Raw genomic sequence first — 15,677 nt, 5'->3', positions numbered from 1 at the left:
AGCGTAACTCGCTAAGGTGTCCAAGAATTCATTTATTCCCGTTCCTTCCAGCATACTTCCGAATTTTCCAATCAGCGACGCGTTGCGGGTTTCGCGAGTAATTCCTTGGGGCTGCCATCGATCCGTTTCCTGCGTTGGTAGATATTGAAAAATTCGGATAGGATGGCCCCGCCCGCTGTTCGTTCCATTCAGGAACGTAAGGCTGGTTCTGAGTTTGGTACGGGGCTGTGAATCCGGTATTCTGTTTCGGTTTCTCGATTGGAAGTGATCAACATATATTTTGTTGACCCGAGAATCCTCCTTTCAACACGAATTGATCGGGACTGGGCGCAAATCTTCCAGATCGGTCTGCAGATCCATCTCGGGAGCACTTTCCTTCTGATGTACTAGTGCCCGAAGTTCACTGACGGATACACGAAGTGAGACAACTTCTTGAACCGTCTTTCTTAAAACTGACGAAATTGTTGTCAGTGAAGCAATCCCGCCCATTAGCGTTTCAGTAGCTTTTGAAAAAGCATCAGACCCCTGAGACGCCAGGGCTTTATTATCGTCGGATTGCTGTCGCAATTGTCGAATCTCGTCCCTCATCTCGCACAAGACACGCAACAGGTCGTCTCCTACGAGCTGTTTAGAAAGAGATCCTTCGTCATCGGAAGGATTGGATCCCTGTGGAATTCCCGGTACGTCTGTACTCAGCAAATCTCCCAAAATCTCTCCATCCTCCTCTTCTTGGTTGTCGGGAGGAAGTGCCGCCTGTTCGTCACTGAAATGACTGGCATAAACTGCTAGAACTTCCTCCAGCAACCCCGAAATTTTCCTGGTTGACCTCCCCTGCCGCATAATTTCGGATAACCTGGAGCCTAGACCCCAAATGAAGCAACCGTGTTCCGTAAATCTCCTTGTTTGGGCACCGGTACTGGAGATCTTCCTTGATTGTTAGTAATTTACCAAGGCAGATCTCCTTTTCTTCACCCACGTCACCCCGGAAGTGGCGAACTAATTCCCTCCGAGACGACCGCTCATGCGACAAAATTCCCCGAAGACGCCACTGCCGGTGGACACGCGAAAGATCCGAAACAGGAGAGATAAAAATGCTTCGAGATAGCAACTCAAAGTCCAGCTCATCGAAATGCAAATGATCGACGCGCATGAACACACACGCTTGGTTGAATTTCTTCAACGCCATCATAACTCGCGCTATATTGGAAGAAATCACCAAGACACAAAACATGTAAGTACTGACACAGTATTAATTTAAATTTTTCGCCCACTAACGATTCCCCTAAAATTTCAGGAAATCAAGCTGCTCCAAAAATGTTTCAAATCGGATTGTGAATTCAAGGCAATTGGCCACCGCAACCGAATAAATGACAGCAACCTTCAAACTACTCGTCGGGCAGACCAAACACAAACAACGCAATCCACAAATTCGGACAAAAAAAGGAAAATACAAAAAATCGAAAAAATATCCCAAAAAATGTAAATAAATAAATACGACCGCGGAAAAATATTGCGGAAGAAACCTCACCACTGTTCTACGAAAATCCTCGATTTAGTAGAAGCACCCCACACTCCGGAAGAAAAAAATATTTTCCAAAATAGGAAAATATTTTTTTCAGTGTGTTTTGCGCTGTGCGCCAAATGTAAATAGGGGTTTGCCCACTACTCGGGTTCTCGTTTGCCCGGCGTACCCTACTTTTCAGGGCGGCCTAGGTGCTCCTACCGGAATTTCGGATTTTCGTATATAAACAAACAAAAAAGAGAAAAAAAACAAATTAACTAAATTTACCGACTTGTATTCTCCTCTAATTCTCCTTTGCTGCACTGTGCGCTGCACGCTGCTAAGCAAAATGCTGCTGTTGGCAGGAAGGCGACGGTTTCGTCCGACCGGCCGGGACAACAACGGCCGCGTTCTCCTTTGTCGTTGGCTGCTCCGGCAGCGGTCCTTGACTTTTAGCTAGGGAGATGAGCTTTGCTCCTTTTTTGGAACCTCCCTAGCGACGTTGGCGAAAAATCGCCGGATCTACTCGCTCCCCGCGAGAGATCCCGGAAGTCACCGCAGTGTACTTCCCAGGGGGCACCTTTGGCCACCCTGCTTCGCTCTCCTTGACGTTTAGCTGTGAAGGAGAGCTAGGCTCGTTCGGCTGATCCTTCACAGCGAGAGCGGAAAGGCGTCTTCTGGGTCCTTTATACTTAGCCGGGGAAGCGAGTTGTTCCTTTGCGCTTAGCTTCCTTTTCCGGCGACCCGACACCAAAACACTAGTTCTCGAACCACGGGTCGGAACTTTTGCGGGAATACTCTTCCGCACACTAGAACTGGCTGGATCTGACCACGAAAAAACGTCCAAATGGGGCCAAAAAACACACGACGTCGTTCACTCACCGTGGCTCGAAACTTTCTCACTCGACCCAAAACAAACACCAAAAAACGCGCCGCCGCATAGCTGTCATTACTACACCTATCTAGACTAATGACAACGTTCATGGACTATTATTTAAACGAAATTTACTTAAAAAACATGAACGAGCATAATGAACAGCGGTGAGTTATGTTGCAATAACAATACACTCTACGGAAAGAGTACACACAAATAGGTATATTTCCACCCAGTGCTAAATTGCTACCCTGACGGGATACAGTTCTTATCAGAACCATGTCCAAATAAGGCAAACGGTTGTTGCTCTCAATCTCACATGTAAACTGGATGCGTGGATTATAGGCATTCACCGCACTCTTCACATGATCAATTTCATTAGCTGGGAGAGCGGTGATCAGATCATCCACATATTTCTTTAAAAAGGGGATAGGTATATTGATCGTCTTCAACACGTCATCTAGTAATGTTTCCATTACTAGATCTGCTAAGGCATGGATTACCCATTGCTGTTCCCGATTTCTGCCTGTAATATGCTCCGCGAAATATGAAATAACTGGAGGAGAGATTGAAATCGATGAGGTCTATGAAAGTTTTGCCTTTCTCCTATAGAAAGGTTATGCAATCACTCTGAACATCGTCAACCTAATCCCGGCCCGGAGGGCCGTCTGTCATATGCCATTCGATTCAGTTCGTCGAATTCGGCAAATGTCTGTGTGTGCGTATGTTTTTTTTTTTTTTTTTTACAATGGAGAAGACCTTTATGTCCTAGCCCAGTACACGTGCTAACGGTAGGGTCCAATCTACCACACTGGGTGCACTGGGGGCGTGTCGGACTCGAATGGTGACCAGCCATTAATACCGACTAAACTCCATTGCGCTCCGCCATCATTCCTCCCAGGAACTACCTCTCGGTATTACTTCTGGGGGGATGGCTGTACTAAATGTACTCATTCACTCTCACTCACGCGTTCATACATCCTGTATGAGGCTTACTTGGGTGCTCTCTCAATCGCACTTTGATTCACTCTCAAACACTCCCACATGAGGCTGACTTTTGTGCTCACCTTTTACGTTCCATGCGAGGCTGACTTGTGTGCTCACCTTACTCATTCCTTGCTAGGCTTACTTTTGTGCCTGCCCTACCCATCCATGTGAGGCTGACTTGGGTGCTCACCCTATCACCTGATTCACTCTCAATCGTGCCACTCTATTGTACCTTTGTCACTCCCTCTGGCATCCCATGTGGGACATTTTTCTTAGGCCCCACTTCTGACATACCATGCCATGCTGACTTTTGTGCTCACCTTTTTCATTCCTTGCTAGGCTGACTTTTGTGCTAGCCTCTACCAACCTGTGAGGCTGACTTTTATGCTCACCCTTAACATGCAGTGTGAGACTGACTTGGATGCTCACCCTTTCACTCCTCTGCCACGCCATGAGGCATCGATAGTTTAGTTCCAACATACTACGCTACGACCCTCCCGTCTTGGCATGAGGCAGTCCACTTATACGCCTATACACTCACTCTTCTGTCTTGCTTCGGGGTGGCTGGGTTTACCCCTTACGCGGTTGCCATTCGCTGCGCCAACCTACCTCAGCATGAACAGACCATTCACTCTTATTTTGCGCTTGGCCTTTTTTTCGCTCCAGCTAACCAATCACTAGTTAGCCGTGCCCGTCGTCTGTTGCTCGGTTCGCCAGATTACCTGTAGCCTACTGGCAATCTGGATGGTAGCAGCCGAGACTGCGTTCCACTTCTCCACCGATTGACACATCCACTGAATAAGGGTATCAGGGGTTGTGTCCCAGCCACAGACGTCAAGCATTGCTCTTCTTTCGACGTCGAACCGATGACATACGAACAGTATGTGTTCGGCAGTTTCGTCTACACCTGGGCAGTCCGGGCAGACTGGGACCTCCGCGTGCCCGAACCTGTGGAGGTACTGACGGAAACAGCCAGGGCCTGACAGGAATTGTGTCAGGTGGAAGTGAACTTCCCCATGGGGTCTTCCCACCCAGCTCGATATGCTAGGTATCAACCGGTGGGTCCACCTACCTTTCGAGGAGTTGTCCCACTCACGCTGCCATCTGGCGACCGAGGTCGCCCTGGTGCGCTCGCGGGCTCCCCTATTTCCACGTAGCTCAAAGCACTCCTCATCTTCCCGAATGACCAGCCCGACTGGCATCATGCTCGCTATCACGCAGGATGCATCGTGTGATACCGTGCGGTAGGCAGATATCACTCTGAGGCACATCACGCGGTAGGTGCTCTCCAGTTTCTGTAGGTAACTGGTTACCCTCAGTGCTCTTGACCATGACGGGCCGCCGTACCTGAGGATAGATACGGCAACGCCTGCCAGTAACCTACGTCTACTGGCGCACACCTTTGAGCTGTTGGACATCATTCTCGATAGTGCCGCAACAGCAGTCGACGCTCTCTTGCACGTATAGTCGACATGGCTGCCGAAGGTCAGCTTGTCGTCTATAATGACTCCGAGAGACTTCAGACTTCGCTGTGAAGTGATCGCGACTTCTCCCACATGGATAACTGCATGTTGTGCCGACTTGCGGTTGTTGACGATAACTACCTCCGTCTTATGATGAGCGAGCTCCAGGCCTCTCGCGCTCATCCATTCCTCCACCGTGCTAATCGCGTGTTCTGCGGTTAGTTCTATCTCAGGAATTGACTCCCCGTAGACCTCCAAGGTTACGTCGTCGGCAAAGCCGACGATCTTGACCCCAGGAGGGAACTTCAGTCTCAGAACCCCGTCATACATGAGGTTCCATAGCACCGGGCCTAGGATCGAGCCCTGAGGGACTCCGGCGGTAATCGGAACCCTTTTCTGACCGGCATCGGTCTCGTATATCAGTACGCGGTTTTGGAAGTAACTTTCCAGGATCCGGTACAGACCCACCGGTAGGCTAAGCCGGTGTAACGAGAGCGCGATGGCATCCCAGCTTGCGCTGTTGAATGCGTTCTTCACGTCAAGTGTCACTAACGCACAGTATCGAATACCTCGCCTTTTTCGTTGGATCGCTATCTCGGCAGTATTTATCACTGAGTTGAGAGCGTCCACTGTGGACTTACCCTTCCGAAAGCCAAACTGGTTGCTTGACAGACCGTCCGTACCTTCCGCGTACGGGGTGAGCCTGTTGAGGATGATCCTCTCAAGCAGTTTGCCAGTAGTGTCTATCAGACAGATTGGTCTGTACGCCGATGGGTCGCCTGGCGGCTTCCCGGGCTTCGGCAACAGCACCAGTTTCTGCCTTTTCCATCTGTCGGGGAAACGGCACTCGTCAAGGCATCTCTGCATAGCTAGCCTGAACATGTTCGGGTTCGCTATGATCGCTGCCTTGAGAGCGTTGTTTGGAACTCCATCCGGCCCTGGAGCTTTGTTCATTGCTAGGGATTTAGCCACTGCGAGTAGTTCTTCATTCGACACTGGAGCCACCATTTCGACCGTGTCCGCACTGTCTCGTAGTGCAGGTGGCCAGGGGCTTGTGGCTCGAGACGGAAAGAGTACTTCGATAATCGTTGCCAACCGGCCCGGAGACCGTTCTGGGGGTGAGGAGCCCCCTTTGGTCTTGGCCATCACAATCCGGTAGGCGTCACCCCACGGATTCGCGTTGGCACTCTCACACAGGTTGTCGAAACACGCTCTCTTGCTGCTTTTAATAGCCTTGTTAAGGGCTAGTTTCGCAGCTCGAAACACTTCACGGCGGTTCTCTCTTGCATCCTCGGTGCGAGCTCTTTGCATCCTACGTCTAGCTCTGAGACAGGCTGACCGTAGAGCTGCAATCTCGGCACTCCACCAGTATACCGGGCATCTACCGTTTCTTGGCAGTGTTTTTCTCGGCATAGTGGCGTCGCACGCGCGTGATAGAACAGCTACCAGCGCATCCCCGCTTAGACTGTCGGTGTTGGCCTCCAGTCCCAGGGCCGCGGTGAAAGCTTCGCTGTTGAAGTGATTGGACTTCCACCCGCGTACCTGACAGGGATCTTCCGCCCTCGGATGCTGCACACCATAGTTGATCTTAAAGCGGATTGCTAAATGATCGCTATGGGTGTAGCCTTTGTCTACCCTCCATTCCATGCCTGGAGTCAGACTCGGGCTGGCAAAGGTCAAATCAATCCACGCCTCCACTCCGTTTCTACGGAATGTACTAGCGGAGCCATCATTAGCTAGCACAGTATCGAGTTTCGCAAGCGCTTCCATTAGCGCTTGACCCCTGCTATTTGTACAGCGGCTGCCCCACTCCACTGCCCAAGCGTTAAAGTCTCCCGCTATTACTACCGGTTTCCTGCCCACGAGGTCCGACGAGAGCCTGTCGATCATCTGGTAGAACTGTTCTATTGGCCACCTTGGTGGGGCGTAGCAGCTGCAATAGAACACACCATTGATCTTGGCAATCGCCACACCCTCGGCGGAGGGGTGTATTACCTCTTGAACCGGGAACCGTCCCGTTGTACAGATTGCCACCATTCCAGACCCGTCCGACACCCGCCGGCCGTTGCCGGCAGGGATGCTGTACGGGTCTGATAAGAGGGCGACATCTGTCCTCGACTCCGAGACCGACTGCCACAGCAGCTGTTGGGCTGCTGCACAATGGTTAAGATTTAGCTGTGTGACTCTCACGGCTTCTTCTTATTTAACTCACCGAAGGGACACGAAGGTCCGCCCATAGCATGTTTATGGGCTTGCTTCTTAGCGGTGCAAATAAGGCACTTATATGCCTTAGTGCACCCCCGCTCTTTATGTCCCTCCTCGCCGCAGCGACGACATAGCTTGCTCCTATCTATGCCTTTGCATTCGTACGCTTTGTGGCCGGATTCAAGGCACCGATAGCACCTATCCACTGAAGGCGGCTGGGGTATACTAATAGGGCATACCGACCAGCCGATCTTCAGCTTCCCTTTCTCGGTTACCTTTTTGGCATCCGCCTTCAGTAGCCTGAGGTAGGCTACTTGGGTGCCAGAGGGTCCGTCTCTCAATCGCACAGAGGCCCACTCGATTGTGACGTCGCATTGCTCCTTGACGGCTGCGACGACGTCTTCTGCGGTCGTGAACTCGTCCAAGTGCTTGCACTGGAGAGTTGTTTCCGCACCTAGCGACCTGATTTGGGCGCCCTCACCAAGGACCTCTTGGGCCAAGGCCTTGTATACTGCACTTGATTGTGCGCCTCGCTTCAGCACCAGGAGCATCTCTCCCGTGTTGGTGCGTCTTACGCTACGCACATCCTGCCCAAGGGCCGAGAGGCTTTCGGCCGCCTTCATCGATTTAAGGACATCGGCGTATTTGTCCTTGTCGGTTTTTAACCACAAGGCTTCGCCTCTGTCCTTGGCCTTCCTCGCAGGCCGCGGTACCTCCGGTTTCGGTGCCGGCTTTTTCTTGGTGACCAGCGTCCAGGGGTTTGAGCCCCCCTGCCCCGGTCGTGCCGGGTTGCTGGTACCATCGCTCTCCACAGCGAGGTCACTCTCGCCCTCGCTTACCTCGCCCAGGCGGCGTTTGACCTTGACGGTTGCACGCCGAGTGGTGTCGGTTTTGGCACCCTCGCCTGGCGACTTCCTAGGGCGCTTCGCATTCGATGGCGTCTTGCGATTGCCCTTTCCTTTTCCCTTCGAGGGGAACTCGGTCGCCGCTCCGATGGACGTGGCTGCTCCGTAGAAGGTAAAGGCCACTGTCTGTGAACCTCTATCGACCTTCTCTCTTTTCTCCCTATTGGAGGCCACTGTCTGGGTTTCTCTGTCGGGCCTCTCCCGACATTCCACCCTCTCAACATAGGCCTGCTGTTCCTGTCTTGCGACACGAACAGCTTTCCGGAGCTCCAGGAGGCTCAACTTCAACTCCTTGGCTATGTTCTGCTTTGCGCTAGCGAAGTCGATTATAGAATCGAGTTGCTTCGCTACTTTGCGCATCGCAGCTATTGGCCCCTCCGATGCATTGGTAGGGTTATTACCTACCGCTGCTGGGGGTCACTGGTGCTTTCTGATGCAGCACTCATCGCTCCACTACTCTCCCCACGGGGGGGAGACCTCGCCAAACCACCTCTAGCGAAGGGGTTTGGCACCTCCGACTGTTTGTTATTTTTATTTTTGTTCTCCATGTAAGTACCCACGAGTAGCGCGAGAAATATATGTCCGCCACGCCAGAGCTCCGCATTAGCGTGGTAAGGGACGCTTACTGTGGGGGTTGCCCAGGTACCCCACAGGCTCCGTTAACGATCGAGCATCTTTTTCACCCCCTCGATCACTCTTCCCTCGGCACGGGTCGCTTCACGTCTTGGAATTGGGGTTATGCCCTACCTTGCTTTACGTGGTGATCTCGGCCCGGATCATCACAACCATCCTCCTTTACCAGGGCTTTGGAGCTGTAGCTCTGGTTCTCAATAGTTCCATGTACGTATGTTATTACAGACATGCTACTATTGGGATCCGTCATTCGCTAGCGGAGTTGTGTGTGCGTATGTATGTATGTATGTATGTATGTGACCAAAAATATGCACAACGGTTACTCGGAGATGGCTGAACCGATTTCATCAAACTTAGTCTCAAATGAAAGGTACAGCGTTCCCATAGGCTGTTATTGAATTTCATTAAAGTTCCGGTTCCGGAGTTACGGGTTTAAGAGTGCGGACACACAGCAAATTCACATTTTTGCCTTTCTCCTATAGAAAGGTTATGCAATCACTCTGAACATCGTCAACCTAATTCTGGCCATTTTTTTTACTTACAAGGGTTTTCTCTATTTTAACAGGGTCGTAGTTAGGGGGATTCGGTGAGGGGCACCCCCCATACATCTTTCACCACCCTTCCCTAAACCGCCCTTCCCTCATCAAGTACCCCTCCAGGCGAATAAAATTTTCTAATTCCTCTATAATAAACTTTCCTAGTGGGTCTGAAAAACCTGTGAAAAAATTGGTTTGAAATGATTTTGAGTTGAGAGACTAATTTAAAATTTCTTAACAAGTTGAATTTTTTGGCGGAGTCCAAACCCCCGGGCCCTCCTCTTGGATCCGCCGCTGGCTTCAAGTGTTTCTGCATCGACACATAGCAACTCAAGCTCGTAGCTGTCGATTCATTATACGTATGTGTAAATCGCACTGAATATCTAATAGACAGTTCCACCATTATATTAAACATAACCAGCCATGGAATCGTAGTTTGGATAAATGAGAAAGGCACAATTGCACAATGCACTAGGTGGATTAAAACGGGTTTTTTTTTCATCTTTGATGGTTGTGTTTTTCTCTATCGAACTCCAGTTATTGCGCACCGCTTGGATGACCAGGTCTTTGGGGATGCAAGCAGGGATGTCATGCATCTCAGAGCAAATAAAGAGAAAAAAACAAACGCTCTTTGCACTTTTCATGCGAACCACCGCTCTTCTCTTTCACAATAAACCTCTTCACTTCGATGCGTGTTGCTCCCACACGGGTATTCTACTCCATGGCTGCACGCCACAAAGAGTAGAAATAAAGAGGCTCTTTAGTGTGTATCTTGGTCCCACGCGCACGTAAGTGGAGATGGCAACCAAAAAACATTTTTAAAACGTTCTTCCGGTCAAACTTTATCTGAATTGTAGTTTGATTCGCCTTCTTACCTGCTTTCCAGTGAGGGGAGGCACAAAAAAGTGGCTCTTCAAGGTGACTCTGAACGAAATTGTGCAGCTCTTGGTGCACTCTTTTTCGTTTTCAAGTGTCTCTTTGTGCGGTCGTTCTGCACATCGCAGTGTTTTTGTTCTGCTCTATTTTTAATCGGTGTATTTCGCTCTTTGTGGCTCATTGTGTGAGCAAATAACAAGCCTGGATGCAAGTAAACAAACTAACGACTTCGAACGAAACCTACACATCATTCGGGGGCAGCGTTGTGTTGTTTATGAATGAGCAAAACTCGTAAGAGTTTAGGACATTGTATTTGTTCTGATTGAACGTTAGTCTGAGAATACCAGCTAAACACTTTGAGAGATCATATGTTGGGCAATTTTTTTTTTTTTTTTTTTTTCATACGTTTATTTGACACGGCATTTGCATAAGCTTTTTACGCCAGTTTCTTTTTTTACATAGCACGTTACAAAAATCCTTAAGACTAATTTTAACTATACTAGTAATTTGTCTAAAACTAACACTGAAATCACTTTATTGTTTGCTTTTTTCCTTATTTCATAATGATCTAGTATTTTTTGTATTTATTTACTTTTTTTCTGTTATTGTCTAAATTTAAAAACTGAATATTCTAGGACACTTTAATTGGTGAATGATTAGCCTTGGATGAGAGTATGAGGAGATGAATTTAATTAAATTTTGACAGACGCTGTTTTTAAAAATGATAGATAAGTTCCATGTATAGAGGATCGCGATATATGTTGGGCAATTAATGCACGACAGGATGACCCTCAGCGGACTATTGGGTTTATGTATTTTTGGAAGACCGTGGTTTTCTGGTCTATCATTTTCTGATCGTATAGAGCATTTACCATTTGATTATTTTTAGACTTTACTTTGTTTGTCCAGTCCGTGTCAATGCCTTCATACGTATCGCTGTCGCCAACAAGGGTTTGCATTTTCATTTCGTATTCTTCTTTTTTCATTATTACTGTTTTGTTACCCTTGTCCGCAGCCACAATACATATTTCCGGATTGTCACGGATGAACTTTTGGGTCGTATGGTATGATTCGATCAAAAAATGATTGACGGGATCAGTGGATGATTTGAAGCAACCGTTTTTTCGTTTGTTCACGTAATTGTGAATTATGTTGGTGAATTGGTTGCGACTTGCCGCTTGCACCGTGTCGTCGGGTTCAAGCTTTAGAATAGATTCTAAGTCTGCGATAATCTTGAAATACGGAATTTCTCGATTATCCTGGAAAGGTAAGGCAAACTTAGGACCATATCCTAGTAATAGCATTGTTTCTTTGGAAACTTCCACATCAGTGGTGTTCCGTATCCACGACTCGTTTACGGTGAAGTTGAGAGGCGACTCAACTTCCACTTTCGCCATTAGGCGTTGAAACTTACTGTCTGTTTTTGCTTTGAGTGCACGACCTTGTTTGTTAAAGTAACATTTGTGACCACTAAAGAATGAGTTGTATATGTGTGGAGGGATTGCCTGCGTTATCTGACTTACGAGTGACACTTTAGTTTCTTCTAACTGTTTGATCTTATAGAAACTGTCCTTGATTTAGATGTTGATGATCGTTTTTTGATCGAAGCATACCATACGACCCAAAAGTTAATCCGTGACAATCCGGAAATATGTATTGTGGCTGCCGACAAGGGTAACAAAACAGTAATAATGAAAAAAGAAGAATACGAAATGAAAATGCAAACCCTTGTTGGCGACAGCGATACGTATGAAGGCATTGACTGGGACTGGACAAACAAAGTACAGTCCAAAAATAATCAAATGGTAAATCTGTATCGATTTTGTTGGCTATTTTCGGCAAATTTGAGACTAAGAGAAACGAAAGCAATGAAATTGAAAGACGGATAGGTATTCTAGAGCGAATCAGTTATAAACTTAGAACGGAAAACTGGAACTAGGCAGGCTCATATGGGCATGATCGAAAGGAAATGTGAAGAATTCTTTGCCTTCTGCAGAGTAGGAGTTGGGCGTTGCACCCAAGTCTATCGCACGGTCTATGGTAGAACATAACTCATCATCATGTTTTACCGCCGAAGCCGGCGACCATTCGATCATTCTTCTCCCTGTATGAACAAATGGTTAATGCTTTATACGATCAGAAAATGATACACCAGAAAACCAGGCATCAATTGATAACCGGCTTGCCCTAAAATTTACGGTCTTCCAAAAATACATAAACCCAATAGTCCGCTGAGGGTCATCCTGTCGTGCATTAATTGCCCAACATATGATCTCTCAAAATATTTAGCTTATATTTAGCTGGTATTCTCAGACTATCGATCAATCAGAACAAATACAATGTCCTAAACTCTTACGAGTTTTGCTCATTCATAAACAACACAACGCTGCCCCCGAATGATGTGTTGGTTTCGTTCGATGTCGTTAGTTTGTTTACTTGCATCCCCAAAGACCTGGTCATCCAAGCGGTGCGCAATAACTGGAGTTCGATAGAGAAAAACACAACCATCAAAGATGAAAAAACTTTCATAGACCTCATCGATTTCAATTTCTCCTCCAGTTATTTCGTATTTCGCGGAGCATATTACAGGCAGAAATCGGGAACAGCAATGGGTAATCCATGCCTTAGCAAGATCTAGTAATGGAAATATTACTAGATGACGTGTTGAAGACGACCAATATACCTATCCCCTTTTTAAAGAAATATGTGGATGATTTGATCACCGCTCTCCCAGCTAATGAAATTGATCATGTGAAGAGTGCGCTGAATGCCTATAATCCACATATCCAGTTTACATGTGAGATTGAGAGCAACAACCGTTTGCCTTATTTAGTTCTGATAAGAACGAACGAGCAGAGGATTCTCACCGACTGGTACAAAAAGCCGGTGGCGCCACCACGTAGATGCTCTCACACCCGCCCTTGCCAGGATCGTTCAGAGGAATCACAAAAAAGTAAGGTTAGGTTTCAAATGTACAAAAACCAATGTAATTTTGTTTTCCAAGCTGAAAGATCCCACTCCTCTTCTTTCAAAACGCAATGTAATCTACCGTATACCCTGTTCAGAATTCAGAACTGTGACAGTTCCTACATAGGTTTAACTACACAACAACTCAAACAGTACCTGTCTGACCACTCATGAAACGGTACAATGAATTCAAATCGTCAAGCAGCGAGCGAGAGACAAGCAATGTAGACGAGTTTAAAAAGACAGCGCTAATGCTTCATGCCATTGATAATGAGCACAGCTTTGATCTATCAAAAACAACAATTTTAGACCATGACAACCGATTACAAGCTTTACAGATTTAGGAAATGTGCCACATTTTTGATGGTTCAACAAATAATTTCAGAACCGACACTAATAATTTGAATGCAGCATACTCTGGGGTGCTACACTCTCTCTCTCTCATTAAGCATAAACTTCGCTCACTGCTGTTTCCACTTCCATCTGTTCCATACGTCGATACTGTTCCATCTGTTCCATACCTCGATACTGTTTAAACACACACTTTTGCTTTTTGAAACGTTTCATTGCTCAGTCTGCTAGTGATGTGTGCGGGGACCGTCTATGCAAGTTGCTACAATTAAAACGAATTTGCAGTTCAAATCAAATTCAAACTTAATTTTGGTGCGTTGTTTTTTCCAACTTGACTAAGATAATATTGTTCGTGTTGTAAGTCATCTGTGTGCTTGCAAATTGAATGCTGTGTGTAATTATTGTTCAAATTGTAGTTTTGCCCAGAAGATGAAGGCATAGACCTTCGAAACGTTGGTAATAGACGCAATAAAATATTATTGTAAGAAATCCGTGGCCAAACGCCATCTCTCATTACTGAAAACAAAGTGGTCGTTCATCATTCTATCGTATATTTAAAATGATCGTTAAAGCGGACGAATTCTTATTTTCGAGTGTTATGTCTGTTAGTCTGTGGATCTATGTTGAGTTGTAATCATTTGCTTACAATACCATGTTGGTTTCATTTGATAGTTTTTATGTATTCGTATGGTTTTCCACAGCAAATCCACGGTGATTTCGAAGATTATTTGGACGAAATGAGCAAATATCATTCGCATGGTACTTTTTTGGAGCTGGACGCGTTGGCACACGTTTATCAGTAAGTGACAGACAATACAATATGTTTTTGGCAAAATTTAACATTAGACATAAAACACTAGATTAAATCGTGGGCCGTACTGACGCCATAGGTCCTCCAGTTCTCGGCAGTTGCAAAGCAGGTGTTCGACGGTGAGCCGGATGTTGCAGGAGGCACATTCTGAGACGGGCTTGCTGGACACGGTGTGTGCGTGGGTTACTCGTGTGTGCCCCACGCGGAGTCGGGAGAGTATTTTTTGTTACCTCTAGCTGTCTCGGTCGGTCCAGGTGTCGGCTGAGCCTTTGATTTGTTGTGTGTTATTTCGAGAACTCCGCCAGTGGTTGGTGAATCCGTTTTGCAAGCTGGTGTTGAATTCCCTGATGATGTCAATGGTTGGAGTCTCATTAGGGAGCCGGGTCCGGGCCCGTCTGCCGATGAGGGCTAATCGGTCGACATCTGTATTGCCCTTGATGCCGCTGTGGCCCGGAACCCAGCAGATGGTAACCAATAGGTCTCGAAGTGTCTCGATGGCCTGAACGAAGGGATTTTTGGAGGTCCCGCTAGCGACGTCCCTCAGGACCGAGAGCGAGTCTGTAAAGATAACCGTCGGTGTATCGGTGGGTCTTTTGATCATTCCCACTGCAATGGCGGCCGCTTCCGCCGAGAAAACTGAGCAGGAAGGAGGTAGGCGGAAGGAGAGCCCGTTCCCCAAGCCGCTGATCCCCACTCCTACACCGTCGTTCGCTTTGGAACCGTCGGTAAAGATTTGAGTGTGATGTGAATATCTTCGGTTAATTATCTGTCTATATTCAACTAGTATGCTGCTGGGGTGGTCGCCAACTTTTATAGTGCGAGCAAGGCTGTCGTCGGTGTTGGGTCCGGGGTCGTACCAGGCCCGCGGTCTCACCCGGTGTAGACGAGCGATGGGTGGGAGGTCGTTACTGGTGAACTCCTGGTGCAGGTTGGAGACGATGGTGAGAAGGGGGCATTTGTTGCCCGAAGTTTTCTCCAGAAAGCTTAGTGCTCTTCTGAAGGCCACCCTGGCTGTTTCCCAGCGGCAGGGTAGTACTCCTGCCTCTACACAGGCAGCTTCGGCCGGGGTATTCGGCAGTAGACCGGAGGCTAGCCGCACCGCTCCGTGGTATAAGGGCCCGAGGATGTCGGAGAATCCGTCTAGGTTCCGGCAAGTCATCTCGATCCCGTAGAAGATTCTGCTGTGGATAAGAGATCGTCCGACGTTCAGCACTGCTCGGCGGTTGTTTTTGGGGTGGTGTGCGCAAATGGTCCGGACTAATCGCATTCTGCTCTGGCTGTCTTTTTTCAGTTACCGGAAGTGTGGTATCATTGTCAGTTTCCGGTCGAGGGTGATCCCGAGGACGACCGGTTCCATTCGGAACGGAATTATTGTACCGTTGGGGCGGATTGGACGAGCGTTGGCTGGATGATATGTGCTGCAGCAGTGTGTAATGGCGCACTTGGTGGCGGCGATGTTGAATCGAGTGGCGAGTGCCCATCGGCCGACTGCGTTGACGGCGGCCTGTAGAGATATTCTTGTGCGCGGGATCGTCTTCCCGAGGGTCACCAATATGATGTCGTTCGCG

The 15,677-nt window shown here is 47.8% G+C and overlaps 1 protein-coding gene across 4 annotated transcripts in view; it reads left to right on the top strand.

Moving 5' to 3' along the window:
- Positions 1 to 15,677, top strand: part of LOC131684352 (protein ovarian tumor locus-like) — a 1,641,868-nt gene that overhangs the window by 129,975 nt on the left and 1,496,216 nt on the right. For all 4 annotated transcript variants that reach the window (XR_009304657.1, XR_009304646.1, XM_058967240.1 and 1 more), the window contains exon 3: positions 14,000 to 14,097. Coding sequence is in view for 2 of the 4 variants with exons in the window: in XM_058967240.1 (XP_058823223.1) it covers positions 14,000 to 14,097 (98 nt within the window). In the remaining 2 variants the exon portion in view is untranslated. The remainder of the gene's footprint in view (positions 1 to 13,999; positions 14,098 to 15,677) is intronic.

This window comes from Topomyia yanbarensis, chromosome 1 (genome assembly GCF_030247195.1).
Source record: "Topomyia yanbarensis strain Yona2022 chromosome 1, ASM3024719v1, whole genome shotgun sequence".
In the NCBI taxonomy this organism is placed as follows: domain Eukaryota; kingdom Metazoa; phylum Arthropoda; class Insecta; order Diptera; family Culicidae; genus Topomyia; species Topomyia yanbarensis.
Note: the sequence above shows the minus strand (reverse complement) of the source record. Positions and strands in the feature narration are given on the sequence as shown.